Here is a 24,089-nt window from a genome sequence, read left to right on the forward strand (position 1 = left end):
TTCTGCAGGAAGTGGTGTATATTTTACAGTCTGAAAAAAGTGCTCTCTGCTGCCACCTCTGTCCATGTCAGGAACTGTCCAGAGCAGTAGCAAATCCCCATAGAAAACCTCTCCTGCTCTCCAGACTGGAAAGAATACATCACCTTCTGCGGGACATACAGCAGCTGATAAGTACTGGAAGTTATTTACAAATCTGTATAACTTTCTGATACCAGTTGATTGAAAGGAGTGTTCATACTCACATCTGACATCTCCCTTCTTCAGCACCTGGCTCTGTGCCAGGCTCCTAAGGACAGCCCTGCAGCCTGTTATGTGGCTCAATATGGCTCCTCTGACAGTGTGCATCAAAGCCTGGTAAACTGTATGTAACATGTCCAACCACTTTCCCAGTGCAATGCCCCAATGCACGTGTGAATGGGGCCTTACGAGGCCTGCAGGTAAGGGAGCGCCAGCAAAGTGCAGGGACAGAGAAAAAAAGAGACAGCCGACTTGTAAACCCACAGATTTTCTTCATAGGTATTATCAATTTTCCCTTTCTGCAGCATGAAGCCTTAGGGTATGCCAAAGCTGATAGATGGGGTGACACCTACACTATTCCATAACTGCCATAGAAGTCAATGGGACTCAAAAAAAACTATGTAGAACATCCCACATGGCTGTAATCCCTTCCCCAGAAGACCCGCTGCATGTTCAGCTACACCTGCTTCCATCCTCGGGAGACCCACTGTATGTCCCACTACCCCTACTTCCATCCCCAGGAGACCTGCTACCTGTCCTGCTACTTCTGCTCCCATCCCCAGAAAAGCCGCTGTATGTCCCTTACCCCTACTTCCATGTCCGGGAGACCCACTGTATGTCCCACTACCCCTACTTCCATCCCCAGGAGACCTGCTACCTGTCCTGCTACTTCTGCTCTCATCCCCAGGAAAGCCGCTGTATGTCCCTTACCCCTACTTCCACGTCCGGGAGACCCACTGTATGTCCCACTACCCCTGCTTCCAGGGGCGGTCTTGGCATTTCTGGGGCCCCAAGCGAAGTTATGTCTGGGGCCCCCCCCTTGACACGCGTTCCAAAACAATAGACCGCTGTGTGTTGCCCCAGTAGTATATACCCCTTGTGCGCTACCGCCAGTAATATTTACTCCTTGTGTCCTGCCCCCAGTAGTATATACCCCTTGTTTGCTTCCCCCAGTAGTATATAGACCCCTGTGTGTTCCCCCAGTTATATATAGCCCCCCGTGTGCTCCCCCAGAAGTATATAGACCTCCTGTGTGCTGCCCCAGTTGTATATAGACCCCCTGTGTGCTGCCCCCAGTTGTATATACCCCCTGTGTGCTCCCCCACTGTATATAGGCCCCCTGTGTGCTCCCTCAGGGGTATTAAGCCCCACTGTGTGCTCCCCCACTTGGATATAGACCTCCTGTGTGCTCCCCCACTTGGATATAGACCCCTGTGTATTCCTCCAGTAGTATATAAACCCCCTATGTGGTTCCCCCAGTAGTATATAGACCCCCTGTGTGCCCCACCAGTATTATATAGACCCCTTGTGTGCTGCCCCAGTTGTATACAGACCCCTGTGTGCTCCCCCAGTTATATATAGACCACCTGTGGGCCTCACAAGTAGTATATAGACCCCCTGTATGTTCCCCCAGTAGTATATAGACCCCCTGTGTGCCCCACCGGTAGTATATAGACCACTGTGTGCTCCCCCAGTAGTATATAGCCCCCCCCCCTGTGTGCTCTCCCACTTGGATATAGACCTCCTGTGTGCTCTCCAAGTTGTATATAGACCCCATTCTGCTGCCCCAAGTAGTATATAGACCCCTCTGTAAAGCCCCAGTAGTCTATAGCCCCCCTGTGTGCTCCCCCTGTTATATAGCCCCCCTGTGTGCTCCCCCATTTATATAGACCCCCGATGTGCGCTCCCCCAGTTAAACAGACCCCTGTGTGCTCCCCCTCCCATATAGTATATAACACAATAAAACAAACACTTATACTCACCTGGGTCCGGTTGTCTCCTCTTCTCTTCACTCTTGTGGCCGCAGGAAGGGTTTTCCCTGCGATCACAAGAGGCTGCACTCCCCTTGTCCTGGCGCCGATCCAGTGATGTCACTGGAGCACCGGCACCACAAGGACAAAGCTGCCACTTCTGACCGCAGGGAAAACACTTCCTGCGGCCACAAGAGTGACTGACAGGAAGGGAGCCAATGTCTCCCGCTCTGTCAGTGCTGCTGCATGTAACTATGAGCGTTCATTACGAGTGCTCATAGTTACAGTTCAGATGGCAGCAGCGAGCGAGACAGCGGCCCTGTCCAGCGGTCTTGAGCACAAGAGCGGGGCGTGGGGGCCCCCCTGGACGTTGGGGGCCCCAAGCAATCGCTTGGGGTGCTTGGTGCCAAAGACCGCCACTGCCTGCTTCCACCCCCTGGAGATCTGCTACCTGTCCCGCTACCTGTGCTTCCATCCCTAGGAGCCCCGCTGCCTCTCCCACTACCCTTGCTCCCACCCCAGGAGACCCGCAGTATGTACTGCTACCCTTGCTCCCATCCCTGGGAGACCCGCTGTATGTCCCGCTAGCCCTGCTCCCATTCCTTGAAGTCCTGCTGTATGTTACGCTCCCATCAGTACAGTGGTGCAAACATTTGTTTCAGAGCTCCTGGCATCATGTATCATTATCCGTGTCTGTGATTCTGGTCTGTAGTACATCTGTGCATGGAATGTGTGAATGCCCCCTAAGGCTACGTGTACACTCAGTTATAGGGGACATCCGGGCCAAGGCTACGTGTACACTCAGTTATAGGGGACGCCCAGGCCAAGGCTACGTGTACACTCAATTATAGGGGACGTCTGGGCCAAGGCTACATGTACACTCAATTATAGGGGACGTCTGGGCCAAGGCTATGTGTACACTCAGTTATAGGGGACGTCAGGACCAAGACTACATGTACACTTAGTTATAGGGGACGCCTGGGCCAAGGCTATGTGTACACTCGGTTATAGAGGACGCCCGGGCCAAGGCTACGTGCACACTCAGTTATAGGGGACGCCTGGGCCAAGACTACATGTACACTTAGTTATAGGGGACGTCTGAGCCAAGGCTACGTGTACACTCAGTTGTAGAGGACGCCCGGGCCAAGGCTATGTGTACACTCAGTTATAGAGGACGCCCGGGCCAAGACTACATGTACACTTAGTTATAGGGGACGCCTGGGCCAAGGCTATGTGTACACTCGGTTATAGAGGACGCCCGGGCCAAGGCTACGTGCACACTCAGTTATAGGGGACGCCTGGGCCAAGACTACATGTACACTTAGTTATAGGGGACGTCTGAGCCAAGGCTACGTGTACACTCAGTTGTAGAGGACGCCCGGGCCAAGGCTATGTGTACACTCAGTTATAGAGGACGCCCGGGCCAAGACTACATGTACACTTAGTTATAGGGGACGTCTGAGCCAAGGCTACGTGTACACTCAGTTATAGAGGACGCCTGGGCCAAGGCTACATGTACACTCAGTTATAGGGGATGTCTGGGCCAAGGCTATGTGTACATTCAGTTATAGGGGACGCCTGGGCCAAGGCTAGGTGTACACTCAACTTTAGGGGACGTCTGGCCCAAGGCTACACACATACTCAGTTATAGGGGACGTCTGAACTAAGCTTATGTGTACACTTAATTATAGGGGACATCTGAAATAAGGCTACATGCACACTTGGTCCGGGCTAAGGCTACTTGCACACTCATAAGAGACGTACAGAATGTTCTCATGCACACCTCCATACACAGAAACATGATATTACCGCACTATATGTTGAAGTATGAAGAGAAATGTCACTGCTGTATTTAACTTTGGGGGAGGAGTCAGAGAATATATAGTAGTGTAAAGTAAAATGTGGTGAGTTTCATAGCATGTTAATAAGGGGGAGGAGTCAGGATATATAGTAAAGCTGGTGCTGCATGCAACATGTAAATAAGAGGGAGGAGTCAAAGGATTTATAGTAATAAGAAATATGATGTCATGAGTGGGAGGAGTCAGATTATATATAGTTAAGAGAAATATGGTGTCATATTATGTAAAAGTGGGGAAGGAGACTGGAATAAAAGACACTTGTAAAGTTTCTTGAAAGTTTATTTACAAGACGACATAAGGAGGATGAATAACTCGTCCTAATGAAACAGAACGACAATAAATAGGTAAAAAGTGAAGAAGCGGTAGTGCTGGAATTATCATGCGCTGGGTGTATGGTCTGCAGGCTCCGCCCCTTTCCTTATTACACCTATACGTATAACTTTGTCTGTAATTTGTACAGACTGTGGGACATGGAGACGGCTTGTAAATAAGACGTCCATCTCACAGGTGCCAGCCAATCCACTGACCACCAGGGGCGGAAAATTATAGCACTGGGTAAAACCAAAGCATACTTAAAGGGCAGGTATAGACTCTAATTTTCTATGGCGCCAACACCTCTTAAAATGTAATATAAGCAGCATTCACCGTCACCCAATACCAGCAGCTCAGGAAGTAGGTGTGGCCTGGTGGTTATAGCATGGTGATACTCATGTTAATGGGAGCACTACAAGCGGTTTCCTTAACGCCGGAGGTGGATTTTCGTACATTCACCATTACACTTCCCCGCATCACTTTAATAATGTGGTAAACAATAGCAATATATATAACAAAGGTAAACTAGGGCTGCGCCACAAAACGAACCCCCAAAATACTTTGTGGTCACATGATCCCTATTGGCCAATGGCAGAGATTTCTTAGATAGGGAACTTTTGGCGGGAGTTTTAGTGTGTGCAATGTGTCAGGTCCCCCAGTTCCCTTATAAAGCTACTGGTGACTGAGTACAGTCATCACAGGGTTAATGATTGTCAATTTTACTTAAAAAATACCACATAAATGGTAGAAAACTGCAGCTATCTTGTTTTTTTTTGTGGCACTTTTCCTCAGGAACTTTAGTGGTAGCCAGTTTCCTCTTCTATGTGTCTATAATGTTAAAACGCAGACAAAATGGCAGTCATTGCTACATCACAGCATAAACCTTACGCATACAATACAGACAAAATGGCGAGGTTGTCCATAGCAACCAAGCTTGAGAAGTAAAAGCAGTAATCTGATTGATTTCTAGGAAGGCGGGAGTGCCCAATGAGATTAAAGCTCTTATTCCAGTGCAGTCATCTGATTGGTCACTATGAGGTGTCTCCTGTTTCCTGAGAGACAAATCACATCACTACTTTAACCTGCAATAACTTTATTGACAACATTTTTCTCCAACAACACATAGATAGTCACGATGGCAGTCGTGACTATTTCCAACATGGAGGAGACCGGATTGTGAGGAAACATGGACACAAGTACTGGACATAAAGGAGGAGGAGCCCACAAAAGCCAATCATATCGCAGCCTGCACTGGAGGAATAAGAGCTGGAAGCGGATTGCTTGCTATGGGAAACGGCTCCATTTTACATTTTCCACATAGTTAATATTTTCTGTGATTTCAAGGGGTTTTGTCACCAGCCGAGACCCGTAATATCGGCTATGGTACTAGGAAGAGTTACGCAAATTGACTCTGTAAACAATTCTGATTGGCCATCAATTTACATAATTCACGCTACAAAAATGGTGCCTTGGAGGGATTTGGGGCTGTCTACTGGATGTAAGGCAGCTAAACCTGATATATAGCATAAGGCAGGGTGGAAGCAGGAGATTATATAGCTTCACCAGCATTGCGTACAGCGCTACAGAAGATTGTTTTACCGCTCACTGTTTTGTTACTGGCAACTATTTTGATTTTGAGGGAAGAAATCCAAATCCCCGAATAGGCAGATAAGTAAAGGGGAAGACAATGTGAGACGTTCTGTATTCATAGAAATTTCCTGTGATCCAGTTTCCACTGTAAGGGACCGGAATATGGTCTAGAGTATTGGACACTGGTATAAAAGTCTATAAAACCCACTATGTAACAGATGCCTCAGTTCTGGAGGACTCCAGGACCTTATGTAGTACATGGACGCCCATTCCTCTGAATCACCTGTACTGCCTTCAACGGGAACAATGTCAGGAACCAGATGATTGTCCCCCACGGCTGGATTGAAAGTCCCATTCATCCTGTATCATAAAAAGTTCTGCAATACCTCACATTTTACAGATATTTCCTTGCTGTCAGTGTATGGATACAAGGAGGCTGGTCACACACATATGGCCTCCTTCACACCACCATGATTTGTGGTTCCCATTGCGGACAGTATCAACCTTTTATTACTCTATGAGTCAGTGGTCATGACTATCGACTCCATAAGCCGAGTATTTGACTCAGCCTTTATGGTGTGTGAATGTGGGCCGTCCTCAGATCACATTGCTGTAAATAGGTCGTCCACATATTACGGATCCATGGGTTTAGGGACCGCAAAACCAATATGGCCGTGAGGATAAAAGCCTAAGATAGCAGCGGCCAAACCCTCATTCAGATGACAGTAATGTCTCCCATTTCTACTCACTGACAGAGGACATGAAAATGGTGTGAAACACAAAGAAACTCATATATCCAGCATTGTTTTCCCATCTTTGTCTCCTGTTTTGCGCCTAGTCTGCGCTGAATTGGACGTGGCTTGTGTGACACGCCTGTTTATTCGCAACTTTTTTTGCAGAACGCAGCTCAGTGAAGGAGCTAATGTGACATCATCCAGACTAATCTATTGATAACGCGGACGTTGTTCAAATTTTGATAAATTTGCTGCAAACTACAAAATACTCTAACAAGCAAATGCAAAGCATCTATAAAAACTTTCCTGATAAATGACCCCCTATGTAAGGTGCAGAACTCTCCATTATACAGCAATGATGCTACAGTTACATAGAATGCTAAATCCAGAATGTGGCAAATTCTGAAATTCCAATATTGTAATATATATCTATTTGTTATTATTGGTCCTGAAAAAAAAATTCACAGCCTGCTTTTAAAGGAAAGAAAAACCTTATACAACAACATCTGTCTGCTTGCCATTGGGTCATACATAAAAGACACGCCTTACGGGATCAGCAGGCGCAGAGAATGAACGCCACATCGCTTTTCACAGAACAATACTCCCTGAGCTAGTGTATTGGTGTGGGCCAAGAACATGGCAACTGCAGCCTCACACTCATCCTATGTACACGTGCAAATCTACATGAGGGCACAGGGGCGGAAATCAAGAGGGTAGGCAACATTATCAGATGGCGGGATCAGTTTAGACCCAAAATACAGTCATTCCTACTGTACCTTACCCAACACCGCCTCGGTATTCAGACTGTCCATGCATGACCAGACTCTACCAATCCAATAATCTTTGGAGAATAGGACTGTGTACAGGAAGACCACACACCTATCGGTGACATCAGTGGTGACCACTTTTGTGATGCCTTTTAGTGGTGGCTGAAGACTACCTGCAGATGCTAGTTACCAACTCCCATTCTGGGACACAGTCAGTGGCAGGTAACCCAAGGTGCATCCATAATAAAGTGACCTAACGTTATCAGGACTGAGAAGTAGGATCAACAACTCTTACAAAAGTTTAAAAGAGCCTATAACTGTACAACAATCTAAACATCTCAGGTTCTCCCAGTCTACAGGACACCTACCGACCAAAGAGTGCTGGATGCCCAAACATAGCAAAATAGAGGCAATTCTATCATCTGGAAAAGCCAGAGATGAGCAAACGCTAAAAAAAATCATTGAGGTGTCTAAACGCCTGACAAGTTGGTCTATGGCCACATCTAAAAGGGCTTTACCATAGATACAACCAATATGGCAGAACATCGATATATCTGTGGTGGAAAAACAATCCCCAAATATTGAGGAATTAGTTGCATCTGATTTTTTACCTGGTCCATCTTTTTTTTCAATCTTTCCATTATGTTATTGATTTGAAGGGAGGGCAGATCAGGTGATCGTGGTGAATTAGGTGATTAAGGTAAATCAGCTCCTCCCCACTTTTTTGTTCTTCTGGTCTTTTATTTTTTTTCCTTGCCAAAGACTATCCGCCCGCCAAACCTATTCCAACCGAATCATGTCTAGTCCACAAAATGAAGAACGTTATCAGCGTACGGTGGTCTTCTCAACAACACGTGTAAATACAATGTAACAGAAGTAACACACTAACAATGACATAAAACATCTAATATAGAGATAATATCCAGAAAAAAAACCTAAACATCTGTGGCAAGCCGCCTGACACCAGACTCCCTATTGTTGTCCCTACAGTTTAGACATGTAAGAAGTATAATTCACAACCTGCTCTTGCCGCGCCGCCATCTTATTCTTAAAAAAGAAAAAATTATTATATTTGTGCTAAAAATAATTGATAAGAACGTAATGGTCTTATCCAGAATGAGGAATATGTACAGATGACTCCTTATTAATATCTGCTGTTGTGTGGCTGTCCCGAGCCCGGCACAGTGTTGTCATGCTACATTTGTATGAAGTGTGTGCTTACCCGTTACTCTAGAATACAAGTATAATGTCTAACATGCACCCAAGCAGAGAGCTCCGCCCCGAGGAGCAGCAATTCACTGTTCTATTTCCAGGAATAGAAAAACATTTACATCCGCAATCAAAAAGGTTAAGAAATATTACCACTCGCTCAACTTCAACTTGGCTAGATGTAAACTACGCCGCCAATACGCTCAGCGGAAATCTAGCGGCTCAAAAATTGCAACTTGTCAACAACTGCAAATGGTCGTACTCCCCAGAATTCAATGGAAGCTGAAGCCATTGTGCAGTAGTAGTGCAACACTTCCACTGACTACTGCGGGAAACCAGAAAGTGGTGTTGTGCGAAAGTTGCATGGTGGTGCCAGGAATATGACAGTTGCAAGGGCATCCATAGTGGACAGGAAGCATTTCTCCTTGTGGGGGTTGCTGTCACTACACCGCTTCTCTATTGTAAGAAATTAGGGCAGGCTCGTCGTTGACAACCCCCCCCCCCCATATGGGACAAAGTTGCATTATTTTCACATCCCCATGATTGGTACATTGCCCAATGTCTGGCACTAGATCTTTCTCTATACTATGGACGCCCTTGGTTATGCAGCAAAATCTCATGACAGCATCCCACAAAGCACGGGTAGCTCTGTTCCCATCTTCTCAAAGACATGCAAATGGTTCCTATGCACCGTAAAGTGAACACAGTTCCACATCAGACCCTTAAAGAAGCCGATTTAGGGATGAGCAAAACCTGTCGGCGCTTATAGATTCCCTTTCTAATTCTGGATTAAAGCTTTCCATCTCTCATATCTACAGTTAAAAGCAGCAGTGATTGTAGCCTCAAATCCTTAAAAACTTAGAAGAATACATTATGCAAATGGTCAGACTGAGAAGTTGCAGTCTGTTCGTAGGATAACAAGCAATAGAATATATGAAGGAGGAAGCAGCGTGTTAGGAGCGTCCAGGCCAGAGAAGGTGTGAGGACATGGTTGTGAAACACGTTGGGCTCCTCTCTGGCTGCATCCTTGTCTTTATGAGTTGTAATCGGGGCTCTGACCAGTCACTTGGACTGGTTACTGGTAAACATGCTTTGTGCGTTAAGGGACGGATCTGGCAGCGTTAAAGTTTCTGGGGCTGACTTCTTCCTTGGCCGGTCTTTGGGGACGGTCAGAAACTCTGGAGCCTCGGTGGTCAGAGGGGTGGAAGGTGCGCTGGAGGGTCCACTGCGGGAACAGGAGGGCAGCGCAATGTCAGTGATTGATATGGCGGGTGGGAAGATCCCGATTTTCCTGTTAGTGGCTTCCTGAGTAGTCCGCTCATATTCCCGCACTTCGTCCATTGTCATGTCTATAAAAGACAAGAAAGAATAAGTCAATAACATGAGAATAAGGCTAAACCTGTTCCCAGTGACATCATTATCCAAGATGACATCACACTACATATTAAACACTATGTATAAACTGAGGGAGCTCCTGCTTGTGTGATACGCAGTAGCGGCACCTCAGCACTACATGTCATGTGACGGTATAAGCGATAATGGGCAGCCATTTTATATCTCAGTAGCTTTACCAGCTCCTGCCAGCTCCTTCCAACGCTGCAGATACATGGGACCATGGTGACGAAACCTATGGACATCACCACAACATGAGAACGTGGCTTGGCTTCACAATCAGACCTTGTCTCATGTCTGATAACATATCAGTATATTATATCACACACAATATACAGGCTTGTTGTGGGCAGTAATAGATGAATAGCGGTTCCGGTAGTATACGGTGTGTGGATCTCATGTCTGATCACATGCCATTATATTATATTAGTGATGTCATCCAGGGGGTGTGATTAGCTAGTACAGCTAAGTCATTTTCCATATTACCGACACCTCCAGGAATATAAACCCTATTACACACTTTTGTGTCATTAGACAAACCTTACCTACCAAACCTTCTCCTATGTCACTATCCTTACCTACCAAACCTTCTCCTATGTCACTATCCTTACCTACCAAACCTTCTCCTATGTCACTGACCTTACCTACCAAACCTTCTCCTATGTGACTATCCTTACCTTCCAAACCTCCTCCTATGTCACTAACCTTACCTACCAACCCATCTCCTATATTACTATCCTTACCTACCAAACCTTCTCCTATGTCACTATCCTTACCTACCAAACCTTCTCCTATGTCACTATCCTTACCTACCAAACCTTCTCCTATGTCACTATCCTTACCTTCCAAACCTTCTCCTATGTCACTATCCTTACCTACCAAACCTTCTCCTATGTCACTATCCTTACCTACCAATCCTTCTCCTATGTCACTATCCTTTCCTACCAATCTTTCTCCTATGTCACTATCCTTACCTTCCAAACCTCCTCCTATGTCACTAACCTTACCTACCAACCCATCTCCTATATTACTATCCTTACCTACCAAACCTTCTCCTATGTCACTATCCTTACCTACCAAACCTTCTCCTATGTCACTATCCTTACCTACCAAACCTTCTCCTATGTCACTATCCTTACCTTCCAAACCTTCTCCTATGTCACTATCCTTACCTACCAAACCTTCTCCTATGTCACTATCCTTACCTTCCAAACCTTCTCCTATGTCAATGTCCTTACCTAACAAGCCTTCCCCTATTTCACTAACCTTACCTACCAAATGTTCTCCTATATTACTATTCTTACTTACCAAACCTTCTCCTATGTCACTGACCTTACCTACCAAACCTTCTACTATATCACTTTCCTTACCTACCAACCCTTCTCCTATGTCACTATCCTCACCTACCAAACCTTCTCCTATGTCACTATCCTTACCTACCAAACCTTCTCCTATGTCACTATCCTTACCTACCAAACCTTCTCCTATGTCACTTACTTTACGTACCAAACCTTCTTCTATGTCACTGACCTTACCTAACAAGCCTTCTCCTATGTCACTATCCTTACTTACCAACCCTTCTCCTATGTCACTGACCTTACCTACCAAACCTTCTACCATATCACTATCCTTACCTACCAACCCTTCTCCTATGTCACTATCCTTACCTACCAAACCTTCACCTATGTCACTATCCTCACCTACCAAACCTTCTCCTATGTCACTATCCTTATCTACCAAACCTTCTCCTATGTCACTATCCTCACCTACCAAACCTTCTCCTATGTCACTATCCTTACCTACCAAACCTTCTCCTATGTCACTGTCCTTACCTATCAAACCTTCTCCTATGTCACTATCCTTACCTAACAAACCTTCTCCTATGTCACTGACCTTACCTACCAAACCTTCTTTTATGCCACTGACCTTACCTACCAAACCTTCTCCTATGTCACTGTCCTTACTTACCAAACCTTCTCCTATGTCACTGTCCTTACTTACCAAACCTTCTCCTATGTCACTGACCTTACCTACCAAACCTTCTACTATATCACTATCCTTACCTACCAACCCTTCTCCTATGTCACTATCCTTACCTACCAAACCTTCACCTATGTCACTATCCTCACCTACCAAACCTTCTCCTATGTCACTATCTTTATCTACCAAACCTTCTCCTATGTCACTATCCTCACCTACCAAACCTTCTCCTATGTCACTATCCTTACCTACCAAACCTCCTATGTCACTGTCCTTACCTATCAAACCTTCTCCTATGTCACTATCCTTACCTAACAAACCTTCTCCTATGTCACTGACCTTACCTACCAAACCTTCTTTTATGCCACTGACCTTACCTATCAAACCTTCTCCTATGTCACTATCCTTACTTACCAAACCTTCTCCTATGTCACTGACCTTACCTACCAAACCTTCTACTATATCACTATCCTTACCTACCAAACCTTCTCCTATGTCACTATCCTTACCTACCAAACCTTCTTCTATGTCACTATCCTTACCTAACAAACCTTCTTCTATGTCACTGACCTTACCTACCAAACCTTCTCCTATGTCACTGACCTTACCTAATAAGCCTTCTCCTATGTCACTTACAGACTGGATCGAAAACAGACCCCTGTGGCCACCACTTGTAACAAGGACCCCCATATGTTTTCTTTACCAACCACAAATACATTGAACTATTCAGGGATTAAGCCCAATTTTCAGAAACTTCTTTATCAGCTCTTCTCTACAGGGAACTGTATTAAAGGCTTTGCTGACGTCCAGATAGATGATATCCATGGAGCCACCTTTATTCAACACTTTGTGAAATAATCATAGAAATCAATGAGATTAGTTTTAGATTAGACACGATCAGTCAAACCATGCTGGTTTAGATCCATCAAGTTGTTGATAATTAGGTTAGGTTATCAATTATCTTCTTTTTTAGAAGAGTTTTAATTTACTACTACAGATGTCAGGTAACTGGTCTATAGTCACTGGCCTCTTCTTTGCAGATGTCAGGTTACTGGTCTGTAGTCACCGGCCTCTTCTTTGCAGATGTCAGGTAACTGGTCTGTAGTCACCAGCCTCTTCTTTATTACAGATGTCAGGTAACTGGTCTGTAGTCAACGGCCTCTTCTATGCAGATGTCAGGTAACTGATCTGTAGTCACCGGCCTCTTCTCTATTACAGATGTCAGGTAACTGGTCTGTAGTCACCAGCCTCTTCTCTATTTCAGATGTCAGGTAACTGGTCTGTAGTCACCAGCCTCTTCTCTATTACAGATGTCAGTTAACTGGTCTGAAGACACCAGCCTCTTCTCTATTACAGATGTCAGGTAACTGGTCTGTAGTCACTGGCCTCTTCTCTATTACAGATGTCAGGTAACTTGTCTGTAGTCAACGGCCTCTTCTCTATTACAGATGTCAGGTAACTGGGCTGTAATCACCGGGCTTCATTCTACTACAGATCTCAGATAACTGGCCTTTAGTTGCCGGCCTCCTCCCTACTACTCCTCTTGTGGATGGGCCATATAACACTGGCCATTCTCCAATCATCATGAGCATCTCCTTTTAGGACGGACTGATTATACAGATCTGTCAGGGGGGCAGCAATCATAGATCGTGCATACGAACCTGATGATAGTTCCCGGTAGCTCTCTACCTCCTCTATCCAGTGCTGCTCTTGTGATCCTTTTAAATCCCACTGGTTTTGAGAAATCTGATAAAATATGTAAATTAGCTGCTTTGGAGCACTGGGGGCGTTCCTCTGACCCCCAGTGCACTGTTTGGCCTGCCCGCCGCCTCTAATTTTCATGCCTACTTATGCATATGCAAGAATGCATAAGCAAGCTGGTCTTCCCACATACTGGAATATGCATCAGTAGGCGTGACTAAGGAGGCAGTGGGTGGGCTGAATGGTCCACTTGGGGTCCAAGGAACGCCCCCAAGGATCCAAAGGAGCTAATTCAAGAAACTTTACCAGTTCAAACTTCTCAAAACCTGTGGCACTTGCAGGATTGCAGGAGCAGTGCTCAATAGAGGAACCTGCTAATAGTTTTCCTGTCAGAACTCTGGACCCATCGCCTTATTTACCTCTAAATATCAGCCTCAAAAAACACTGGAGCTGAACCCATACAACTTTAGGCAATGCTATGTCCAAGATATTGTGATTGTGAACACCTCATCCTGCAAACACTGAGCAGAAGTAACTATTCAAATGGTCAGCATCATCTCATGTGTGATCACATGTCATTATATCAGTGATCTCATATAGGGGGCGGGGCTGTGACTACCTCTCACACATGATATACAGCAGTATTAGATAAATAGCTGTTCCTGTAGTATAAGGTCTGTGGATCTCATGTCTGCTCATATTTCCTTATATTATATCAGTGATGTCATACAGTGGACGGGGCTGTGACCACCTCTCGGCAGTGGGAGACTGAATAGGATGATATACCAGCACGTACACTTTCTTTGGCCTCGCTGCCTATCTCCTCTTGTGTTGGAGAGTGCTCGCTGCACACTTTTATGTTGGTTTTGCATTGCATGTTTTTCTCGAATTGTCGGACGTCCTCCATTGTCATATCTGCAAAGAGTCCAAATTGACATTCGGTGTCATCGGATAACGGGGAGGAGGGGAGCAGACATCTGGTGTAGGATAGGCAGATAGAAGGGAGGAGTAAAGCGCAGACGTGGCTAGCTTTATTGAGCGTGTCTCTCATAAAGTTAGTGTGAATCAGCTTGGAAGAGGATTAGGCAGCGGTGATACAGGAGGAGCAGGAAGGAGATCAGCAGCTACGAGGATATAACGGGCGGCTACAGGAGATACAGGGTGACATGGCAGCCAGGGATCTCTTGGAAAAGGATTCAAGAGATCACAATGTAAGGAAGAGAAGATCTGGAGATTTCTACTTACCTGGGAAGAAGGTGAAGAAAAAACAGCAAAAAACAATCAGCAATGTCATACTGAAGACTGCGGCCTAGCATACACTAGGAACCAGTGACATCATCAAGGTGCTACAACTGATTGCTCATGTCTGCTCTGTATGATTGGCCATGCCTGATCTGTGTGCCTAGGCTATATAGATTAATTGGCCATGCCAAATCTGTATGCCTCTAGGATATATGGATTGATAGGAATGTCTGATCATTGTGATAATGAATATGATTTGCAAACTTACTGTCCTGGTGCACAGCTAGCATGTTTAGGACAGTCATACTGGTTATCCTGCATTGGCAAGCATGTTTGGTGTGGACGGAAGATATACATCGCTCTGTATAGAGATGTCCCATTTAGACTAAACAGTCTAAATAGTCTAAACAGAGCAGACATGAATAATCGATCCTGCAAGATTTTCATCCTAACATGGAATACCCTTTGCATGTTATATAAGATATCATCAGACTGAATTAAGGGATGTTTTATAAGGGAATGTGGTTCACTAAAGTGCTCTATGGTTGAGCCTATAAATGAACGAATCAGATTTGTTTTGCTTCGTACGAAGCAAGACTGTTCGGCTCTCATCTCCCTCAGGCAGCCAGCTCCGTGCAGAGGGAAGATACCGCCCGGGGACCACCTGAAAATAGGTCTCCAGGCGGTATCCTCCCTCTGCATGGACTCGGGAGCCTGAGGGAGATGGAGATAAGCGCAGAACAGTCTTGCTTCATACAAAGCAAAACAAATCTGATTCGCCCATCTCTAGTTGACACCCCTGACTGCAGTAATAATACTTAAAGATGAACAGCATTACAACAAGTGGAATATGAAGAGTTAATTATTATCTTCTATAAGTGACTGAACTTAGATTGAGTGGAGCGCCCCCTAAAGTCTGCAACACCCACCACTACAGGACAAATGTCTATATTTACAGGGGATGGTGTTTAGCCCTAAACCTATATAGGAATGTGGCTCCTCTATGGTTTGACTACCTGGGCGCCGCGGTATGTGTCAGCTCCAGAGGATCTGCGGCCCCTCCTGGTATGCAATTCTCAGGCATCTTTGAGTTAAGCCATTCCTCTGTTACTCCTTCTGGAAATGTATAAGTTGACAACTGATGCTACTGTGTCATGGACAGCTGTCTGTTCCTGCCCTAAAAAAATAGACCAGAAAAATTGCAAAACTACTGTTTTTATGCAATCCCGCAAAATAGCTACTAATAAAAAAAAATTGTTTTGTGCACCCTAAAATTCTACAGTTTAAAGTGTCCAACAAAAAACAAGCTCTCCTACACTAGACTGAGGTATAGATGAATGGAAAGACACCTGAAAATATGAACATAGCAACAGTGTCCACTGGTAACCCACCTGTGCTCATAATCCGATGATTTGTGATGTCCAGTAATGCTATATCCATTTGGCTCTTGTGGGCATGCTTTGTGTAAGTAGGGTATTGTGTCCTTATTGGAATACAGTGGGATATGTCATCTATACAGCCGCCCACTAGTATGGACCATAGTATACGCCATATCTGTATCTCCACTTTGGGCCTCTGCCAACCTGACAGGCAGTACTCTCCCCTCTGACCTCTGCCAACCTGACAGGCTATTATGGCATCCTTTAAGTATATAAGTTTGGATAGGCTATGCTAACCACCGTTATATAGAATACTCTTCTATGAGTTTATATGCCATTTTTTGTGTACTGTCGCTTGCCCTTATTTACTACCACCCAACATTTCCAGGAGGAATTACAGAGAAACAGCACAATGCAGACACATAAGAAAAGCATTTCCTTCAAATGGTAAACTATTGGCAATACGTTATGGAGGACAGAGACCACAGTGGCTCCCAAGCCGGACCTAGTCCACCCCCAGTGGCAGGAACTTATGTAAGAAGTTTATTATATTTTAAGTAGTAAATTTTCAGTCAGAATTTAGGATCAAGGGTCCGTCCTAGGCAAACAAAGCTCCTGCCTAGGGACTGACCACACCGATCTCCATGATTATTTGACTAATCCACAAGCTTCACCTACTACTGTTCTCCATAATCTGACCCTCTACAAGCCATACTGAATGCTGGTAACTCACCATACCACTCGTCCACCCACGCAAAGGCTTGTCGGTGTCCAATGAGCAAGATATCCCTCACCACCTGCATAGAAGAGGATGTGTTATTCCATCAGAGAGCTGGACCTGTCACCCATCACATGGAGTTTTACCTCTAGAGCACCCCTACGTACCTTGTGCACAAACTGCTCCACCCGTGTCTGCAGCCCCCAGACCTCAAACTTCACAGCGACCAACTTATAAGAGCACATAATGGGCTGGTGTGACTCCCTCCAGCCTTCCCTGAGAAGCCCCCGTCCCGTCTTCTCTGACTTGAAGGTCGTGGGGTCCTACAAAGAAAACCAGAACCTGATAAACGGATCTGTACAGATCAAGTGTGATGGTTGCTTGTCGGGTTGTCAGCAGTAGATGAATAGCTCTTCCTGTAGTATAAGCTGTGTGGATCTGATGATGGAGGATAATAATGGAGTTCACCTTTAAATAATAATGTATAAATGTTAAGGTGCAGTATTGCCGCCTCGCTGTGTGAGTACAATATAACTTTTGTATAATTATAGCAGACAGTAATCCTGGTGTCACTTGGCGCAGTGATGAGGACAGATAAGTCATTGTGGTGCTGGTGATTGCCGCACAGCAGAGAGAACTCATCTTGTCACCTCAGTCGTCCTCTTATTATTTCTCTTGGCTTTTTCACATTTCCCTTTCTTGTGTGAGCGGGGGTGGGTGGGGGGAGCTGTGGACGGTATAGAAGTTATCGGAGCGTTTCATGTGAATCTCCGAGACGCACAAAGACCGTTACTGATTCTATTCTCTGAGAAATGTGTTTAATCAAGACAGTGGTGCCGCGAGAGAACGGCCGATGTCAATGTGTGTGTGACGTCTACTGCGACCAGACAGAACAGGATGGGTGAATGTTGACTTGGGACAGGATCATGGGGCCAAAGAAAGGATGGTCAGTGAACAGGGACAGGGTCATGGGCCCAAAGAAGGATGGGTGAACTGGGACAGGATCATGGGGCCCAAAGAAGGATGGCAGAACAGGGACATGGTCATGATGGACAAGAAAGGATGGCAGAACAGGGACAGGGTCATGATGGACAAGAAAGTATGGCTGGTGACCAGGGACAGGCTAATGGGGCCCAAGGGCAGATGATTGGTGACTGAGAACCAGGTCATGAGGGTCAAGGAAGGTGACCAGGGACAGTAGATGTGTAGGAGGGTGTAGGCCCATCTCTTCCAAATACAAAGAACTGCTGTAGAGCAAACTACCTGTTAACAATGAGAGAAAGGAGTCGCATCACACAGGACATGGCAGCTTGCTGTGTATGGAGCTGCGTAAGACGGGCAAAGTCCATGTGGCCCCTCGATAGTGTTTACAATGAGGATAAGAACTGGAGCATGAGTAATGGAGGAAGGTGTCTGATGTGATGGGTCACATTCTCCATCACATCATTTACCTGTGGAAAAATTTGCACCAGGATGCGCTATGGGAAGAAGACAAGAAGGTGGGGGCATTGTGATGGTGTGTACAGTTGTTAGGTAGTGTCCAAGTGCCTCAGCCCCCCTCATGGCAGCGGTCTGCAGGATAATGCACCAGGGGCCACACTGCAGACATTGGTCAGGAATAAGGAACACAACAAAGAGATCAGAGCGATGCCTCAGCTTCTAGATTCCCCAGACCTCAATCCCATCGATCATCTGTGAGATCCATGGAGGCTGCAGCTGCCGCCATCTTTTCTTTTTATTCCACCGTACATGACCCCACATTACACAGATCTTCTGCTCCAGCGTCCACCGCTCAGGTGAGATTAGATGACAGGATCAGTCGGCTGAATGCCCTGCAGCATATATCTCCCCCATCCCCTGACGCTGTGTACTGTGGCAGGAGAGTGCGGCAGATGGAGGCACTTTGATGAGCTCAGTCACCGTTTACAATGAACATAATACAATTACCCGTGCAGTGATGCGTGACGATGTTACATAACACGTATGTGCCAGGAACGTGTGTGCTCTTCACACCTGGGGACGTCTCAGTAACTCTTTACCTCCCGTCACAGTCATGGACTCCAATACACTTCCTGCTTTCAGTTATACCGGGATACAAGCCAATATGGCCGCCATGACATCAGTTAGAGAGAGTGATACCAGACTGGGATTGGGTTCTACTTTTGGCATTTGACAGGTGTCACCAGTTACAAGTGAATGAATTCACATGACATCATCATTCGTGGCTGATAACCTTACCACTCTCCTAATATAATTATATATTATCTAGGTCACTTACTTCTGACTCCTTATAGTATCTCTCAGGAACCTCATCGCAAGCGATATCGATGAAGCAGACCTCGCGCTCCAGGTCCTTCAGCTCATTCTGAAATATCTGCAAGAAAAAATAATGCAAAAAACCCCAGTCATGTCCGACCACGTGTTTCATGTAATAATCCTGCCTGTGGTTTCTACAGGCAACTGCGTTCTGGAATTTTCGAGTTTCCGATCCAGAACCCCCCACCATAAGGGCGTTCTACTGTCCAATAATCCAGAACATCTGGCAATGTGAGCAGCTATTACCACTGCTGTACTTCCTGCACTCACCTCTAGATGGCAGCACAGTAATACATTCCCTCTAGCGACCGCCTCTATCACTGTGAATTCGCACCATATCCACAGCAATGGACAAATGGTTAAAAGCTGCAAATATTGCATATTTTCACTTCCCATCAACCTTTTAACTTTTAAAAGTCTCAGCATGGGATGTGAAGTAATAGTGTAGTCACATGAAACAGCACAGTACTGTCATACCGTGCCACCGCTCCCCATCAGGGTGAAAGGAAGTGATAATTTCTCGGGGACAATCTAAAGGGTTAACCACCATCTGCTTGAAATTTACATAACTAAAATTCAAAAGGTCCTGATACTCACGCTGTCGTTACTGCCCTTGTTGTCCTCATACTTTGTCTCTATGTGTATGGAGAACTTCGGAAGGAATGAACACTACGAAAAAAAACAACAACACATTGATCAGGAAACTATCCCAACCCCGCAATATGATGGCGGCCAGTGTGGTGTAATGTGATGGCGACCATTGCAGTGTGTTATACGATGGCAGCCAGTGTGGTGTAATACGATGGCGATCATTGCAGTGTGTTATACGATGGCGGCCAGTGTGGTGTAATACGATGGCGACCATTGCAGTGTGTTATACGATGGCAGCCAGTGTGGAGTAATACGATGGCGACCATTGCAGTGTGTTATACGATGGCGACCAGTGTAATATGATGGCGGTCTGTGTGGTGTAATACAGCTAGTGCGGTGTAATACAATGGTGGCCAGTATAACACAGTGGAGGCTAGTGCAACATAATACGATGGCGGTCAGTGTGGTGTAATACGATGGCGGCCAGTATAATACAGAGGCAGCTAGTGCAATGTAATACGATGGCGACCATTGCAGTGAGTTATACGATGGCGGCCAGTGTGGTGAAATATGATGGCGACCATTGCAGTGTGTTATACAATGGCGGCCAGTGTGGTGTAATACAATGGCGACCATTGCAGTGTGTTATACGATGGCGGCCAGTGTGGTGTAATACGATGGCGACCATTGCAGTGTGTAATACGATGGCGTCCAGTATAATACAGAGGAGGCTAGTGCAATGTAATACAATGACGGTCAGTGTGGTGTAATACGATGGCGACCATTCCAGTGTGTTATACGATATTGGCCAGTGTGGTGTAATACGATGGCGACCATTGCAGTGTGTTATATGATAGCGGCCAGTGTGGTGTAATATGATGACGAGCACTGCAGTGTGTTATATGATAGCGGCCAGTGTGGTGTAATACGATGACGACCATTGAAGTGTGTTATACAATGGCGGCCAGTGTGGTGTAATACGATGACGATCATTGCAGTGTGTTATATGATGGCGGCCAGTGTGGTATAATACGGTAACGGCTAGTGCAATGTAGTAAGATGGCAGTCAATGCAGTGTAATATGATGGCGGTCTGTGTGGTGCAATACGATGGCGGGCAGTGTGGTGTAATACGATGGCGGCCAGTATAATACAGAGGCAGCCAGTGCAATGTAATACGATGACGGTCAGTGTGGAGTAATACGATGACAGTCAATGCTATGTAATATGATGACGGCCAGAGCGTGTAATAGTGGTAGTGTAGTAACCCCAGCAGACTGCAATCCACAGTTATCTGGACACTAAACAAACAAAGAAGGATTTACAGGAAGGTGTGAGAGTCTCTGCCGTATCTGTAATTTTCATAGGTGGTGTATAAGCAGGAGTTACTCCGCCCCCGCAGAGCCAGAAACCAAGGGTTTGTCTTTTTCCCCATATTTAAAGGATTTTATGTGACTTTTGCTTTTAATGTATTGTCAGGACAGTGCATCATATCTGCTTGGTGGGGATCCTATTCCTGGCACTTTCAGAGCTGTCATACTTCTACAAGCAATAAGGCCTGTTTATTTCCTACCAGGCCTAGCTGAGCATACAATAGTGGCAGTAACGGGTATTACAGCTTCTCTGACTGATTTAATCTCCCATCAATCAGATATGGATGGCCTACCCATCAATATATAAGTCCCAGGTTTACCCAGTCACCCAATCACCTTGCTGAATCGGATCACCTGACCAACGAGGATAAAAATCAATTATCTCTCCAGACGGCTGCAGCGCACAACATTATACGGCCATGTGGTAAAATTTAGGGTCATTCACATTAATTATCTGTGCAGTTATTGCTTCCAGATGATTAGACGTGATTAACCCATTGAGGGACGGCTGAGCACACACAGGCAGGAAATATCCTGCATAAGACTGTGTCAGATTTTCATGTAGGGACTGATCTATATATGACAGCTACAGAAGGGGGAGAGGATCTGATTAACCATATCATTAGGGATGGCTTCTCGGGGGCGGTGTGATTACTTTAGCTATAGCGAGTAAAGATGTCTGATTATGATATCACTAGTAAGCATCTCAATAGTAAAGGGGTCTCATTATTATATTGCTAGATTGTCAACTCCTTAGGGGTATCTTTACTTTATGAATAAATTATAAGTGCCTCACGAGGGAGTGTCTTTACTGTATGAATAGAATATCAGATCCTTGGAGGCGGGGTATCTTTACTATATGAATAGATTAATAGCTCCTTAGAAGGGGTATCTTTACCATTTACCTGGGCAGGGTCTCTCTGCTATATCAATAGATCATCAGCTCCTCAGAGGATGAGTCTCTTTGCTATATCAATAGATCATCAGCTCCTCAAAGGAGGGGTCTCTTTGCTATATCAATAGATCATCAGCTCCTCAAAGGAGGGGTCTCTCTGCTATATGATTAGTTATAAGCTCCTCAGAAGCAGGGTTTCTTTACTATATGAATAGATTATAAGATCCTCAATGAGGGGTCTCTAATATATAAATAGAGTGTTAGCACCCTAGAGGAGGGGAATTTTTACTATATTAATAACTGTTCAGCTCCTCAGAGAAGGGGGGCTCTTTAATATACAAATAGATTATCAGTTCCTCAGAGAAGGGGTCTCATTATATGATTAGACTGTCAGCTCCTCAGAGGAGGGGGTCTCATTATTAGATGAATAGATTATCAGCTCCTCAGAGGAGGGGTCACATTATTAGATGGATAGATTATCAGCTCCTCAGAGGAGGAGTCTCATTATTAGATTAATAGATTATCAGCTCCTCAGAGGAGGGGTCTCATTATTAGATGAATAGATTATGAGCTCCTCAGAGCAGTGGTGTAATTATATGACTAGACTGTCAGCTCCTCAGAGGAGGGGTCTTATTATATGACTAGACTGTCAGCTCCTCAGAGGAGGGGTCTCATTATATGACTAGAATGTCAGCTCCTCAGAGGAGGGGTCTCATTATATGACTAGAATGTCAGCTCCTCAGAGGAGGGGTCTCATTATTAGATGAATAGGTTATCAGTTCCTCAGAGGAGGGGTCTCATTATAAGATGAATAGATTATCAGATCCTCAGAGGAGGAGTCTCATTATATGACTAGACTGTCAGCTCCTCAGAAGAGGGGTCTTATTAATATGCAAATAGATTATCAGCTCCTGAGAGGAAGGGTGTCATTATATGACTGGACTGTCAGGTCCTTCGAAAAGGGATCTTGTTACTATATGACTAGACGGTCACAGTTAGTGAAGTACAGATGCCATTTAGTCATATGTCAATTATATCTTTTATATAATAGAGATTTTTGTTCTCTAGATCAGCCCTTGCAGCCGCGTGCTCTGACTTACATTCAGCCATTATTCTGCCCCCCCTTCCCAACACTAAAGCCGCCAACGCTGTAAGAATTATATGAAATAAGTTTTCTCACTTCACGTTTCAGAAGCTGAAGGGTCACAAAAAAAAATTATTTTTAGGTCCTGGGAAGACGTCATGGCACAAGATATAAAAAGTATGATTTTTTTCCCCCTGTTGCTAGGCAACATCTTCAGATTTCTTTCTGATGGTTCCCTCGTTGGCCGATGTTTCACAGAGCGCCTCCACCTAAAATCACAGCTTGGACCCTCCTGAATCCTAAGTAGTCCTGCGGTATCCTCTGCCATACAATGTAATCCTATTCAACTTATCTCGATCTGGGAAAGCTGGGTAACAACCAATATGGCCGCCACCCAGTTGCCCTTTAACTGCAGCGACACCGGTAAAAGCAACATAAAGCCACTCCTGCCCTTCTGAGTTTGTCTTGGTGGAGTTCCCCTTCAAGCAGACAGAATATTGCGGCCATATTGTCTGTAAGGTCACTGTTTACTCTATGATGTCACCACATCCCTCACCGCACACACATCTTTACTCACTGTGTATTCTGTCACCAGCGGCCAATCACAGGGGAGAGAAACGGAGAGAAAGAAAATACAGATCAGTATCTGAGCATTACTGGGCTTCGACATAACATCTTAAACATGGCTGCACCAAGGCCCCCAACATGACATCACAAACATGGCTGCACCGTCTTACCCCTATGCACAACGGGAACTCAACGGATTAGCAAAGTGTGTATCTAAACTTATCATGTGTGATAGTGACTGCTGGGCTAGGTATCTAAGTCTATCACGTGTGATACTGACAGCTGAGGTAGGTATCTAACTATATCATGTGTGATTCAGACAGCTGCAGTAGGCATCTAACCATATCATGTGTGATACTGACTGCTGAGCTAGGTATCTAAGCCTATCATATG

General features: G+C 45.2%; 1 protein-coding gene across 1 annotated transcript in view; it reads right to left on the reverse strand.

Annotated features, from left to right (window-relative positions):
- Positions 1 to 4,140: 4,140 nt before the first annotated feature.
- The window catches only part of PITPNC1 (phosphatidylinositol transfer protein cytoplasmic 1), a 76,429-nt gene continuing 56,480 nt past the window's right edge, over positions 4,141 to 24,089 (reverse strand). The window contains exons 4-9 of the mRNA XM_069952066.1: positions 23,707 to 23,714; positions 19,785 to 19,856; positions 19,150 to 19,245; positions 17,039 to 17,194; positions 16,887 to 16,950; positions 4,141 to 9,808 (exon numbers count right to left, since the gene is read on the reverse strand). Of these exons, the coding sequence (XP_069808167.1) occupies positions 9,522 to 9,808; positions 16,887 to 16,950; positions 17,039 to 17,194; positions 19,150 to 19,245; positions 19,785 to 19,856; positions 23,707 to 23,714 (683 nt within the window). The 3' untranslated portion in view covers positions 4,141 to 9,521. The remainder of the gene's footprint in view (positions 9,809 to 16,886; positions 16,951 to 17,038; positions 17,195 to 19,149; positions 19,246 to 19,784; positions 19,857 to 23,706; positions 23,715 to 24,089) is intronic.

This window comes from Dendropsophus ebraccatus, chromosome 14 (assembly GCF_027789765.1).
Source record: "Dendropsophus ebraccatus isolate aDenEbr1 chromosome 14, aDenEbr1.pat, whole genome shotgun sequence".
Lineage (NCBI taxonomy): Eukaryota > Metazoa > Chordata > Amphibia > Anura > Hylidae > Dendropsophus > Dendropsophus ebraccatus.